The sequence below is a fragment of the Trichomycterus rosablanca genome, chromosome 7 (genome assembly GCF_030014385.1).
Source record: "Trichomycterus rosablanca isolate fTriRos1 chromosome 7, fTriRos1.hap1, whole genome shotgun sequence".
Taxonomy (NCBI): domain Eukaryota; kingdom Metazoa; phylum Chordata; class Actinopteri; order Siluriformes; family Trichomycteridae; genus Trichomycterus; species Trichomycterus rosablanca.
Window position 1 is genome coordinate 11628999 of NC_085994.1, and position 14936 is coordinate 11643934.

Below are 14936 nucleotides of genomic sequence, written 5' to 3' on the forward strand. Positions count from 1 at the left end.
TGCAAACTCCACACAGAAAGGACCCGAACCGCCCCACCTGGGGATCGAACCCAGGACCTTCTTTCTCCCACCCAGGCAGGTGTTACGAATTGTATTTCTCTTAAATGGGTGATTTATTAAATGTTTAAAACATTTATGATTTGTTGCAGCCCTAGCAATGACATCACAACACTTCTTCCAACTTCACAAATCCAAAAAGTTTGTTTTCCCTACAATGCATAGGACATAATTACAATCTACAAGCCCTTCTAATCCTCATATTGTACATCCAGTGACTTACTCGCACGGTCTTACGCAAAGTTCGGACACCCCTGGTCAAACCAACAAAAGGTAAAAGTTGACCAAGGCTGCACATTAGACCATATACAATAGTGCATCTACTCCAAGCCATACTGGAATGATGATAAACGGACAGTTAGCGTCCCAGTACTTACAATTTTACAAAATGAGCTATGACCTATACTGACATGATACATTATCGCTAATCTTCTCAAACCTCAGACATGAATCCAGCTTTTCAAAGGCATAATCTGAATTCATCAGTAGCTAAAAGTATCAAGTCTTTGGTAAAATATTGCTCTGTTACTAAAGCATGCTTTTTAGCTCAGCATTAACATGGAAGACTTAAGTATGTCGTCAGCAATACCAGCACATTTTACTTCTGCTAAAGGCTACATGGGTTTGTTTTCAAATGAAATTATATATATATAAAAAAAAGCACTAAGCCCTTTTAGGAAGCAGATTATTTAAATGTAGTGCATTAAAATATGCAGTATTGTAACTATAATTAAAGGTTTTATGGTTATGCTGGTCCACAAAGGTTCACTTGGTCATCATCTCGAGCTGGTGTATTATGGAAATGTAAAACGTAACGTTCGGTTCAGTTCGCAGCACTGACAGAGATTTTGCTGGTATAAAAACTGATTATCGGGACATATGTGCAGTATCTGAATGTAAGGCAATAACTCTTCCTGGTAAACATGATTCCAGGCTTTTAAAGAACACAGTTTGCATAAAAAGTCCCTTTAATCATGCCATTGCCAAAACTATAAAGCATGTAATGGCAAGTGTCTAGATTCTATTAAAATAGCAGGTAAAAATGGAAATTAAGCATCACTCTTTAAATGTTTTTTAAAGAATATATTACATCAGCTAAAAACAATCCCTGGTTTAAACAGGTCAAGCTCTAGAAAAAAGAAAGAAGAAGAAAAAAAACAAACAGCCCACATGAACATCAGCATCTCTGATATAAGAAAACACAACCAAAATCTACATTCTTAGCCCAAAAGCAGGCTATGAATCATTTCAGCAGCTTCTATTTAAAAGCTAAAAAACAAAGAGCTGGAAGTGCTGGAAAGGGGAACTACTCACCACAGTGTGGGCACGCCAGGAAAGGGCGGTGTCAAACAAGGATGACATTAAATTCTTAACAAAGAAAAGCAATTGTAAAAGAAAAGAGTTTATCGTTTCCCTAATTTCATATATGATGGAATGGCTCCTCGGGCTGTCAAGCCCTCAAAACGCTTGTATGTGTAGTTAATGAAGACCCAGTCCTTGCTCTTTAGATCTGCCTCACTGTGGTTGGAGACCGAAGCTGTGGAGAGAAGAGAGGATCTGATCAGTTTAAATCAGGGTGAGTGAAAGGACTGATTATTGCTGCAGTGACCCCAGGAGCAAAATGACAAGCTAAAACAGTCAAACATTATTTAATTAGAATTAGAATTAAAAGGATTAAACCAGAGGTGCAAACATAATGGGCAGCACTTAACGTTTTATTAATCGCATCTGTCTTCAAAATTAAGCTAATGCATGATTCCACTCAACTGCCAACCTAATGGATGGGTGATAGCAAGACAAACGCAGCAAACCACAGTCTCTTTTGAACTGCAGCTTATGCTCATCATCATCATTAGGTAGATCAACGTTTTGGAGGAGTGCACCAAAGGCTGTTTAATGCTAGCACACGTACCTATTTCTTTCAAGAACCTTAAGGCAGTTGTATGGGTGGATAAAGAGCAGAACACAGGTAAAAGTCCAAAGACAAAAAGTTTTTACTCTTGATTGGGGTACTTGGTTCATAACAAGGACTAATTCTTTTTTTATTATCATATTTATTCGTTTTCCCCTTCATGTCTAAATCTACTCGTTTCCAATTAACCAGCTAAATCTCCTGCTGCAGACCCTGAGACCAAGGAGAGCTATATCTAACAACACCCCCTCCAACACCCCACCTAACAACACCCCCACCTCACTTGCATGTCTTTGAATTGTGGGAGAAAACTGGAGCTCCCAGAGGAAACCCTGGGAATCTTGCTGTGAGGTGGCAGTGCTACCCACTGAGCCACCATGCCCCAGACTGAGTCACATACTGATCTCTATTTTTCACAGGCACATTCGACCGGCCAGCAAAAGCTGTTATTGCAGCAGTAATGAGGAATCCCTATAGCCTGCCCACCCTCAAACACAGCCAACCATGCCTGTGTGGGAGCAGATAGCAGCTGGTGAGCTAGCACATTAGACCAGGGGTTTTCAACCTGTGGGGGGCGCGAGTACTTGTCTGGGGGGGGCACGAGTGCCTGACCGGGGGGCGTGGCATTACGAGATTTTTTTACTTCTAAAACTAAAGCAATTCATTTTTCACCCACGGGAGACAGATTGAACTGACCACGCTCACACGCACGTTTAATGTTATTCAGTTCCGTCTGAAAAAAACCTTCAAAATAGAGCTAACAGCAAAGATAACCGGTGTCAAAAGCAACGACCGGTGTTATAGGACGTGTTTGTGTCTTTAAGAGAGACGCTCTGTTCACAGTATCGATTATAAGTGACTCGGGAGTCAATTCATTTTAAGCGCAGCGTAAATTTCTTTTCTCAGTCATCTCTCCGTGTTTACTGTTATAATGAATGTTGTGGTTGTAAATAAACACCAACTACTACAGAACATTTTGTGTGACTCGCTTACCTTAAAAAGCTCAGGCTTAATTATACTGAGTATTACCACAGAGTCAGAGTCGTTCTGCCTGTGGAGCTAAACGTTTTCAGTCAGAGCAGATGATCCCGAACTAACCAACTTAGTAATTGATGAACTTTTGTCTATGCTCTGTGAAGTAACGTTTTCTGCTCTCATCTACATCTACAAAGCAAGAACCGCTTATGATTTACCAAAGTGAACCACGAATTTATATAATGTGCTGATAGAATCGGCTCAGAACTGTATTATCTTTTTAAAATAATATTTTCAATCAGCAAAATTATATAAATGTGCACAACATTAATTACGTTCTTTTAGCTTGTCAGAAGCTTTCTCAATGATTTCTGTGCGGTGGTTGACGAAGGGGAGGGGGTGTGGCGCAAGCTGGGGGGGGGGGGGGGGGGGATTTGGGGGCGCAAGTTCACGGTTGGCACACGAAGGGGGGCGCATGTCCAAAAAGGTTGAAAACCCCTGCATTAGACTGCTGACCTAATACCCCAAGATTTATTTTGGGGTAGCCTGAAAAACATTATTGTAGGATATTTACATCATATCCAATGTGCAAGGAATCATTGCAAAACAGGAGAATTACAGTAAATCTATTTAATATTTCTATATATGTACCTAAATAGTGCCTCATTACTATGTTTACCACTGCTTGTAGCAATCCCCAGACTTATGCTTTGAGGAGACCCAAAAACCGGTAGGCATGAATGCACTTGTGCTCAAAAAGTGCTTTCACACATGTCCAAAGATACCAAACGTACAAAACTGCAAGTGTGAAAATGCTCTAAGTTTGAAAACTAAGGGGTGTGTCGCTGCAGTAAGCCAACGTCTAGCAGCACACACCCTTCCTGAAAATATACTGTATTATCAGTAAAGCAATAAAGCAATCAGAAATAAACTGGAGTGTAAAGGACTTGAGTGATACCAGATATAACCTGGTGGTGTACAGTGCATGGTAAGAGCAGAGTACAATATTTGTTTGTTTTAATGTGCAAAAACATTCAATCAACTCACTTGTTGGTTGAAGGATGTCTGACTCTGGGAACTCGTCAAAGTTTGAGGTGTCGTCGATGCTTTTAATCTCGATAGGAATGGCAGCAGGTCTCTCCCTGTTAAAATCATAAATTCTGTATTTAAACAGTGTTCAACAGTATAATCTTTGTGTCACGTGTATAATCGGTGTTTTACCTGATATGGTCGTAATCCACTCCTTCAAAGAATGGATTGGTCTTGATCTCTTCAACACTATTGGCCCCAATTCTGTTTTCACTTTCACAGCAGAACCTACATCACAACACACCCGTTATCTCTCAGAAACTATGCAGAATATTCCGGTCACTATATCAACCAAGTATCACTAAGGTCTGTTTGTTTATTAGGATTTTACCGTCATGTTTTACACTTTGGTTACATTCATGACAGGAACGGAAGTGACTCCTTACACAAGGTTCATCAGTTCACAAGGTTTTATCAAACACAGTCATGGACAATTTAGTGTCTCCAATTCACCTCACTTGCATGTCTTTGGACTGTGGGAGGAAACCGGAGCACTCTGAGAAAATCCACGCGGACACGGGGAGAACATGCAAACTCAATACAGAATGGACCCGGACCGCCCCACTTGGGGATCAAACCCAGGACCTTCTTGCTGTGAGGTGACAGTGCTACCCACTTAGCCACCGTTCCGCCCAGTATCACTAAGGAATCTGAAGTTTTTTTCAATAGAATTCAGAGTAGTGGAAGATTTGATTTGAAGAATTTAAGCACACTAGCACAACAATAATTTCTTTACTGTTTTTTGACAGACCCAGTAAATTTGCATTCATTTTCTCACCCTTTATTACAGGTTCAGAAACTTAGGAATAGTGTAGCTCAAGGACGGAAAAACCTCAGAAATCCAATATTTGTTTACCAATAAATTATTTCAATCTGAAATTTGTATTACTTACATCAATTTCTAACATGTTTGAAAATAATTTTTAAAAAAGTTATTAAAGTGAGATACAGTAAACTATGCGGAGTTCGGGTGTTTTGCTAACAGGAAAAGTCCTTATCCTGCATGACTGCCCTTGTGCACAAAACAAGGACCTTAATCACAAGACTGGAACAGAGGAACTCCAGTGAGCTGTACAGATCCTGGACACTTTTGAAATTAATTGAAATGTAAATAGTTTATTTATTTATTTCATTGTTTTACACCGTGGTTACACCATGTTTATACACATGGCAGGAAGGGTAGACAATTCTCATGCCAGTGTATCATCCTAGTCAAGTGCTGTTCTTATGTTGTTCTTTTATACCAATTTTGTTCAAGAAATTAAGGATCGTTTTCATTTTGGCTTGGTTAAAGATGTTTGTCAGTCTTTGGTATTGCTAGAGATTATCGTTCCTGTGAGTATTCGGTACAGTCCGTATGTGTTTAATAGAAGCAGGTATTCTGCAGGTATCACAGAGTGGCGGATATTCCCCCCTTACAGATATAAATGCGTTAATCATGTGTGAAATGTAAATTGTGGTTCACGCCTTGTTCATCCTTGTCAAAAATCAGTGTCCAACCTCACAAACGGTCTTTTGACTTGACACAGACACGATCCAAAAACTTGTATAAAAATCCCCCCCAAAACCCTGGAGACTTAATAATAAACACATTAATGTTGATGGATTTGGAATGAGACGTCCAATAAGATGCCTGATCGGTGTAGTTTCTCCATGCAAGACAAGGATCTTAAAAAAACAGTCAGGCAAGTGAAAGACTGGCCACATTTGTTTTTTTCCCTCCTGTTTACAGAGCCTTCTGAAGCCACAGCATTTCGTTTTCTTCCTTGTTTGAGCAAATATTTTAACAGCAGCTGCTGGAATGTTACAACTTTGCCAAGCATTCCAGAATCTGAGGCGAATGTCCAGTTTACGTAACAGTGTTTCTAAAACACAGTGGTTGCTCTGTGGTTAAGGTACTGGACTAGTACTCAAAAGGTTGCCAGTTCAAGCCCCACACCCTCCAAGTTGCCACTGTTGGGCCCCTGAGCAAGGCTCTAAACTCTCACTTGCTCAAATTGTATTCAGTCATAATTGTAAGTCGCTTTGGATGAAAGCATCTGCTAAATGCTGAAAGTGAAAATGTAAAACGACAGTGTGAAAATGTATGGTGAGGTTTAAATGACAACTGAACCTGAGAATGAGATCCTTGGCTTTCTCTGAAATGGGAACCTCCGGGGGAAAAGTCAGCGTTTCCCTCCAGTTCATCACCTTTCTGTATGTCTCCTGGGGGGTTTCTGAACAGAAAGGAGGGTAGCCTGCAAACACACACACACACACAATGTTTACTAATGAAAACTTAATGTCTACATATGATAACTTCTGACAGTGGCACATTCGCAATACTAAAATATGTGGACAGGAAAAAGTTCTCTTACCTATAAGCATCTCATACATGATGACACCAAGGCTCCACCAGTCACAGAGTTTATTGTATCCGTTTTGCAAAAACACTTCCGGGGCAATGTAGTCAGGTGTTCCAACAGTAGAAAACGCCTAAGAGAGATGCAACAATATAACACTAACCTACTTCATTTGTCTCAAGCTACCTCACCTGAAATCTAAGTGAGACACAGACTTAAGAAAACATCAACAAAACAGCAAGATTAACTTTCACACTTACTGAAGCGTCATTCGATTTCAGTTCAGATCAGTTTACTTACCAGCTGTCTCCTGTTTCTTTTCCACGTCTCTGCTTTTCTTTTTGAGTTCATGTTCTGGAATGCTGCCAAGAAAATAAAACCATTGGTTAAATTAGGCAGTTAAAGAAACACACTGGTTTTAAGATGGCAGGATCGAAAAACAGATGAGGAAGGCCCATACATAAAAATAAGTTAATTAAAAAGCACTTTTCTTAGTTTTAGGATAAATGCTCATACAGTGATGTTAGTAAAGCCCCATAAAATCCACAGAGTAAGCACACAAAATAAAAATACATTTTTAATCTGTAATATCCTTCAGACATTGTAAACATATTCAATGAGCTTATGTCTCTTTACTGTTTTATTTGTTTTAATCATTTTTAAAAAATGATGCCTACATAGATGATGATTGGTTAGTCTGAGGGAGGAAGGACTGTAGGGTTTCCTCATAACTGCTGCAATTACACCCTCCGCTGGCTGATTGATGGGATCTGCACAATGGAAGGCGGGGGATAATGAAAATCTGTGTGCGTCTCTCTGAGCACTGTATGGATTCCCATATGAACCTGCCTCATACAGGTGAAAAGAAGCGATTGGCTCCTTTTATACATATAATGACTCTTTCCATAAAAATCAACATTTCTAACGTAACCTTTTTTATTAATTACAGATTTATCTTTTTTAGCTTTTTAAATAATATGAAGAGCTATACCACAATGAAATGGTGTGAAACATATTGAAAATGACTCAAAACAGGTGAGAAACAATGACTTCATATAATCCTATTATACAAGCAGAAATGTGAAGCTGATTTGCTTAAATACAGAGTATAAATACAAAGACCTGAGATTTGTCTTAACACAAAGTAATCTCAAAGGGACCAACATGAGAAAGATTTGTTAGCTTACTGAAGTCACTGGGCAGGCTGTGGTTAAGGTTCCTGTAAAACTCGGTCCTGTGAGCTTTCTTCAGTCCCGTACACAAACCAAAATCGGACAGCTTCACATGGCCCTACACAAACAAGATCAAATAAAGTTGGAACATGGTCTCTTCTTAGCTGAACTAAAATTTGGAGCTTGATGCTTAACCTGAAGATGAACTAAATACATGACAGAACAGTAATATTACAATCATAAAGCTAAACTTTTATGCAAGGACGTCAATAATCAACAACAAGAATGTTTAAATAATGTTGTATAGTGTGCTTTCAGTCCACCATGTATTATAAACAGAGGTGCTCAGGTGATACAGTGGTCTATTATGCTAGCCCATCATCGCCATAATGATTGGTTATGTCTGAGGGAGCAGGCATGACATGATTGTGCGCTACCCATCCCACAAACCGTGCTTCTACAGACACAGCCTATGTCCCGTGTAGGACTGGCAATCTGTCCAGGTAATCCTGCCTTGTGCTCAGTGTTTTCCCATGAAACTGGGCCTTCTGTGGCCCTGACCAGGATGAAGCTGAATTAAAATAAATGAAAGATTGTAAACAGGCTTCAGACCTACAAAGCCATTTTCCTACTAATTAAATTAGCCAATTTATGAAGACTGCCCTCTACCCCCAAATGTAATTAATTTAAATTAGATAAAATTAATTACATAAAATTTTACTTAAATTTAATAAAATTTGAAAAAGTAAAATCTGAGCTGATGTCTGATCAAAATCATGTCTGATTGTATTTATTTTGGTAGAATTAGTTAATTACTTTATTTCAGACTACAGAACACTACAGAACAGACTAGTAAAAATATGCTAAAAAAATCTTATCCTAATTGATACATTGTGGCTATGATGTTAACACATTAATACGTCTATGCTTATGTAAAAACCCAAAACAATTGATCAAGACAGAAGCACAAATGATGCATCTGTTAAAGATAACTGTGTGTGTGTTTGTGAGAATGTTTCTCACCTTTGAATCCAGTAGCAGGTTATCAGGTTTGATGTCTCTGTGGATGAAACCTAGCTGGTGGATTGAGTCGATGGCTAGTACAGTCTCTGCAATATAAAACTGTGTAGCTTCCTCAGTCAAAGTGTCCTTCTTCATCAGCAGAGTCATCATGTCTCCTACAGAGGAACAGAGCAAGTTCAGCTATGGAGTGTTGTGTCACGGATAGTAACTTACATTGCTATTAAACTGTGCTACGAATGGAATGACCTCTTTAGAAGATTTTAGCTTTAGAAGCTTTATTTTAGAAGACTGTAATATAACAGTACAATAACATCTGGCATACAACAACAACCAAACCCTTTAACCAATGACTATTCATCATACTATATCTAACATAATAGAAAAACTGTTATTTAGAGTATAAACAACAGTTTTTCAATAACGTTTTTTCCATTTTCTATTCTATGAGCACAATACAAAGGTGCAATATATAACATATTACTCATATTTACATGTATATATTATATTCATAATATAATCAAAGTACAGTACTTGTTTTGATATGGAACTCTTTAGTGTAAGTAACTGCACACTATGTGTGCAATTTTTGTCTAGCTGCTCTTAAGTCTGTATCTTACATTTTTAAAATTGTTTTTTCACTTGTCTTTTCCTTTCTGTTTTAACCACCCTTCCCTTGAACTGCTGTAACAAGTTAACAAGAAGTGGATCAATAATTCTTATCTTATCATATCTGAACGTCTTCCGAGTTCTACAGTTTGCATTTGGACACTAATCAGCAGCATGCTGTGGATAATAATGCTGTATGTTGACACAGTTTTAGTGTGAGTGTATGTGTGTGTGTTTTGGAGGGAGAAATGTTGGCCTGAGGTTGTGTGAAGTGTTGGACTGAAGGAAGAGGGTGGGACCCCTTTGTGGCTAAAGTGGTGGAAGTCAGCATGATTACCCACATAGATTACAATGGCTTTCAAAACAGAAGTGAAACTCACATCCCTCCCAGACATACTGGGTGAACTGAACTGTAACCTTTTGTACACTTTAGGTACATTTTAATCCAGTTCCAATAATTATGACTACCAAAAATTGTATGGTATAGTATAGTATAGTATAGTATATACCAGTGTACAAAGCACCCACCTCCAGGCAGAAACTCCATAATGAGGTAGAGGTTCATCTTGTCCTGAAAGCTGTAGAACATTTTAACAACCCAGAGACTGTCTGCCTCCACCAGAATGTCCCTCTCTGCCCGTATGTGGCCAACCTAGCACATGTGGAGAAACAAAGAAACTGTTGTGTACCATGCCAGTGAATCAGCAGTCATTACTGGTATTACTACAGGTCTTCCAGATTCTCTCTGTGCTATGTTCACAGAACCTTTACATAAAAGCCCTGTTCATTCCAGTGACCAAGTGCAAAACTACAATTTGCTTTTTTGAGCTCCATCAAAATAAAATAGCTCTGGGTTTTGATTGTTAAGAATTCACCAACCCTGATAAAGATAGGCAAATTCCACAAAGCGGTTGGGTTTTAAAACAACCCTATAAACAGAAGAACAGAACTAAAAGCTGACGAAGAAGGACACACCTGTTCTTTCTCCAGCATGTCAGCCTTGCGCAAGATCTTCATGGCATACACATGGCCTGTGTCTTTCTTCTGGACCAGACGAACCTAAACATCAAACATAAAAAATGAAAAATCTAATGAACTGAATAGCTCATCTAAACAGAACCTGAACTTTTTTTCTTTTATCTGGATTTTCCCCCTTTATCTCCCAATCTGGCTCCTGCTTGCACAACCCAATCTAATCAAAAGAGCTGATCACCACACGTCCCCTCAGAGATGTGTCCAATCTGTGGCTGCTTCTTATCTCCAGCCAGTATTGGGTTCCCACACCGAGCTGTTTCGCATACGAAGAGCTACACCATGCTTCATGAGACACACATTCTCTCACTTCCACTCACATAGGTGTCTTTGTAAACTTTGAGCACAGCAACAAGCTGTAAAAACCGTGTGTGTGACGCTCAAGGTAGCTTAGTGGCAAGATAGGCTTCATAGAAAACAATGGCCCATTCATTGTACAGCCTAAATAGCAAATGCTTTCTGGAAATGAAGTTTATTCTTATTAGGTTTGTTACTAAATTGTAAGCACTGAAGCTTCAGTGCAGTGTGACAGAAAAATGTCATGTGAAATGAATAAATTCATACCTCCCCAAATGCACCACGACCGATCACCTTGAGCGACTCAAAGTCCTCCAGCCCGAGCCGGGTACGCTTAAGCCTTAAAAATTCTGTTTCCTTCCTTGCATGCTGTGAACGCCGTATCCGTTTCTAAAAAATAAATAAATACATAAACAATTCAGCTTTTTATTGCATTAAAAGCACACAAAACACACAAATGTTGCCTTTTAAAATGAGAATAAAAAAAAGCATTGAATAAACCTTTTACCTGCTGAACAGCACTGTATTGGACATAGGAAAATAGCAAAAAAAAGTCACTAAAATCTTAAGAATTTTATTCCAAAATTAGTGATTGTGTCTATTGCACAAGTTACCCGTACCGATGCCAAGTTACCCGTACCCGAACTGCTACCCACACAAGTCAGGAATTGAATTTTTAAAACAGTGCTAGAGATCTCACAGCAACTTGGGCACTTTTTCCTGCAGGTTGGACACCGTGGGTAAACACCTTGCCAAGAACATTAAAGACCACAAGTGGAAGAAGGACTACAGAGCTTATTGGGCAAACTGGGAAAAGGCTTCCAGACAGTCCATCAAGGTTTGACAAAATGAAATTGCATAATGATTATGTTTTACATGTCAGATTAAATTACAAACACTGAATGTGCTTACATTACATTTAGAAGTAAGTACATTTACATTTTCGGCATTTAGCAGACACTCTTATCCTGAGCGACTTACAGATGTGCTACCACAGTAAACATTACCCTACTGTAGTGTAGGTAGACAACAGTCTAAGGATACAAAACTGCTTAAACTCTGTTATAACAAGGGATTTAAAAAAAAAAATCTTCTAAATAGCAAGAATGTCTGTAAAACCTTAACATAGCAACAACTTAGGATAAATGTGGCTTTAAAAATATATTTGGTTTAAAACTACATTTTTAATTGGGTTTAAAATGCTTTTAAATGATACTCATTTTTACAGTCACATTAGCAAAGCCATGTTAAAGTATCCTAAACATTTTTAACTGTTTTAAATATTGTCATGTTAAGTAAAATACTCAAGTCGTAACTCTTTCAAACGTGCTTTTGTTGCAAAATTTGCATATTGGTCAAGGTGATGTGAAACACACTTCTACAAAACAAAGATACAGTGTCATTGACGTGAAGCACCAAGTATGAGAGCAAGTGAATAAATGACCAGTTAAACAGGGAAAACAAGCTGAACACAGAAATGATGAGCTCTGCATGATAAGTGGGGTCAGTTCTGAATAGCCCTTTGATAAATTGGGTACACATTCAATCATTTTGTGAAGCCGTGAGGAAACACAGTATATATGGGCAGAACACAGGCCCTCTGGATGCTTTTAAATCATAGTAGCCAACATAATCACATCATATTTAAATGCACACTTGCATGAGAATATTTATAATCATTCATCAAGTTTTGACAGCTTAACATTACACACCTCTTCATCAGCTAGTCCCTCCTGATCCATCACCTTCTCCAATTTTTGCTGCCTGTGACACACAAATACAGCATTTTAATACACTTAGTGTAACTGGGAAAGCCTTTAAAAACACATAATAGACATTAAAATAATGACAGGATGAGTCAGTAAGCACATAAAAGGTAAGTGGCATGTCAGTTGGTGACCTCTTTCACCAGAGTCATTGTGAAAACTGCATTGTCGCAATGCTTGAGATGCTAATGTATTACCTAAACCCTGACAAACTTGTTTCAGTTCTAACACATATAACAGTTTTTGTATTTGGTCGCTGGCTTTTAGCAGTGTAACGTAAGAGCTGAATCACCAGTTGAAGGAATCGCTTGAAGCGTTAGTGTTTGGACTGGACTGTCTCACCCAGACCTATCTGTTAAAAATGTATGATGCATCATGAAGAGGAGAGTTTGACCATGACAGCCAAAAACTGTTGAGTGACTGAAGTCTTGTACCAAGCAATGAATGAGCAAAAATTCTGCTTATACAACTGCAACAATTAGTATTCTCAGCTCCCGAACTTTAAAAGTGTAACTAAAAGGGATGTAACGATGCACCACAAGACAGTTAAAAATCGATTCACATGTGTAACGATTCAAAACGCTTTACATGTATAATGAAACAATATTCACTTTAAACAGCAGAGGGCACTGGCGCTATTCACCTTGCCTGGTTGACGTCACTACAGGGTTATTAGGTTGGGAATTTTCCAGCCAAAAATGTGAGGATACTTTCTTTATTTGTATTATTCATTTATTTATTTATTTATTTAATGTGGGATTTATTTATTTTTTTACACAAAGAGGGAAATGTGCAGCATTGTTTTGCATGGTTTGTCCCTATTTCAGAAATAAATTATTTAGATAAATAAAAGATAAGCACAAATACAGTATTTTATTTTATTTTTTAGTTAGAAATAATAAAAGGAAACTGTCATAATTTGTCTTCAATTTCATTTTGTTTAAAAAACTCAGGAAAAAATCATATCGTGAACCCAGTATCGTGAATCGCATCGCATCGTGGGTAGAGTGTATCGTTACATTCCTAGTAACTAATAGTAAAGGTGATGCAAGACATTCATCGGTCTACACTTTTGAGTGTGTTGCAGGCATCAAATTATAAACTTGTTTATATTAGTTAAATTGGTCAGTGAAAACATATAAAATATTTTCTTTGTGCTTTCAGATAAGTAAGGTTAAAGACAATTACTAAATCACAGATTTTTGTTTTTATTACATTTTACAAATGACCCTTTTATGGAAATGGGGTTTGTGGGATTTGGTAGGATGGGGTTGTAAAAAAGTGTGCTCTAGTAACAGTGCAAGCAGATAAATGAAATAAATGACAGTATTGAACATTAATATGGTGTAATACCCTTAGCCATAAAAGCCTTTACTCAATAGGGAAAGGCCTCCAACAAGATTTTGAAATGCACCTGTGGAAATCTGTGCTCATCAGAAGAGCAAATGTGAGGCCAGGCAATTGTGCTGGACGATAAAGCTATTTTACAAACAGATTTAATAATATGGAAGTAGCCAAAAGCGAACATTTTTCTGTGGATAGTGATGTTTCTAGACAATCAACACCTGGTACTACACAGGTACATTAGATGATTCATTTCTTAAGTCTTAAGAAAGATGAATGCACCTCATCTGTTCTTTACTGTTACAAGTAGGGCAACAGAGTCCCAATTTTTAAATACTGTTCGTGGTCTTACCTCATCTCCCTCTCCTCATGCTGGGAGATCAGATTGCTGTAAAAGTTCTCCAGGGTCACTTTGGCCAGTGTGACCCGCTCTTTAGTGTGGTTGCTCATTGTTGAACAGGGCGTCTGACCAGTCATCGCCATGGTTACCTGTAAAGTGATGACAGACCAAGCACTGCGTCAGAGTATGCATAATTTACAAATTAGCTGTCTACTAATAACCGGAAGATGCATTTGAGGACTTAACAGGTTACTCTAATGTATAATCATTTTTACTATACCAATTAATATAAACAAAGAACACAGTGCTACCCACTTAGCCACCGTGCCGCCCTATTAGGATTTTAACGTCATGTTTTACACACTTTGGTTTCATTCATGACAGAAACGGTAATTAATGGTTACACAAGATGCATCAGTTCATCAATTTAGTATCTCCAATTCAGCTTACTTGCATGTCTTTGGACTGTGGGAGGAAACCTGAGCTCCCGGAGGAAACCCATGCAGACACGGGGAGAACATGCAAACTCCACACAGAAAGGACCCGGACCGCCCCACCTGGGGATTGAACCCAGGACCTTCTTGCGGTGAGGCGACAGTGCTAGCCACTGAGCCACCGTGCCACCACTTTGACAACTGTTATTGCTAGAGATGGAACGATCGATCGGCTATAAATCGATATCGGCCGATTTTTTATCAAAATATGCTATCGGCGATCTTTCCCCAATGAGGCTGATCCGATCATGTGATATATAAAGACCATGTTAAGCTTAACAGCTCAGTGGATTGATCCAGACTTTAAGCTACAAAGCACCAACCATCACATCACCATTCATCACCCATCGTACAGAAACCATCGTGAAAGCTCTTCACAACCTAAAATAACATAATTAACGTTGTGCATCATACGTAGTTCAGGATCATCTGCTCTGACTGACAGAAAACTTTTAGCTCCACAGACGGAACGAGTCTGACTCGGTTA

The 14936-nt window shown here is 38.6% G+C and overlaps 1 protein-coding gene across 1 annotated transcript; it reads right to left on the minus strand.

The window, feature by feature from the left end:
• Positions 1-554: 554 nt before the first annotated feature.
• stk38a (serine/threonine kinase 38a) lies at positions 555-14100 on the minus strand. Its single transcript, XM_062998980.1, has 13 exons — positions 13968-14100; positions 12218-12269; positions 10773-10895; positions 10152-10235; positions 9705-9828; positions 8571-8725; positions 7563-7665; positions 6676-6737; positions 6391-6508; positions 6147-6270; positions 4166-4261; positions 3992-4086; positions 555-1594 (listed from the first exon to the last, which is right to left on the minus strand). The coding sequence occupies exons 1-13, from the start codon at positions 14096-14098 to the stop codon at positions 1461-1463; spliced, it is 1401 nt and encodes a 466-aa protein (XP_062855050.1). The 5' UTR covers positions 14099-14100; the 3' UTR covers positions 555-1460.
• Between the last annotated feature and the right edge of the window lie 836 nt (positions 14101-14936).

What these genes read in the sequence shown, in the direction of transcription:
- stk38a (XM_062998980.1), bottom strand. Translation starts at nt 14,098, where the DNA reads ATGGCGATGACTGGTCAGACGCCCTGTTCAACAATGAGCAACCACACT. An exon ending in AGGGACTAGCTGATGAAGAG is followed by an intron (nt 10,896 to 12,217) that starts GTGTGTAATGTT and finishes TTTATTTTTTAG; the next exon opens with AAACGGATACGGCGTTCACA. An exon ending in GTGGATTACGACCATATCAG is followed by an intron (nt 4,087 to 4,165) that starts GTAAAACACCGA and finishes TGATTTTAACAG; the next exon opens with GGAGAGACCTGCTGCCATTC.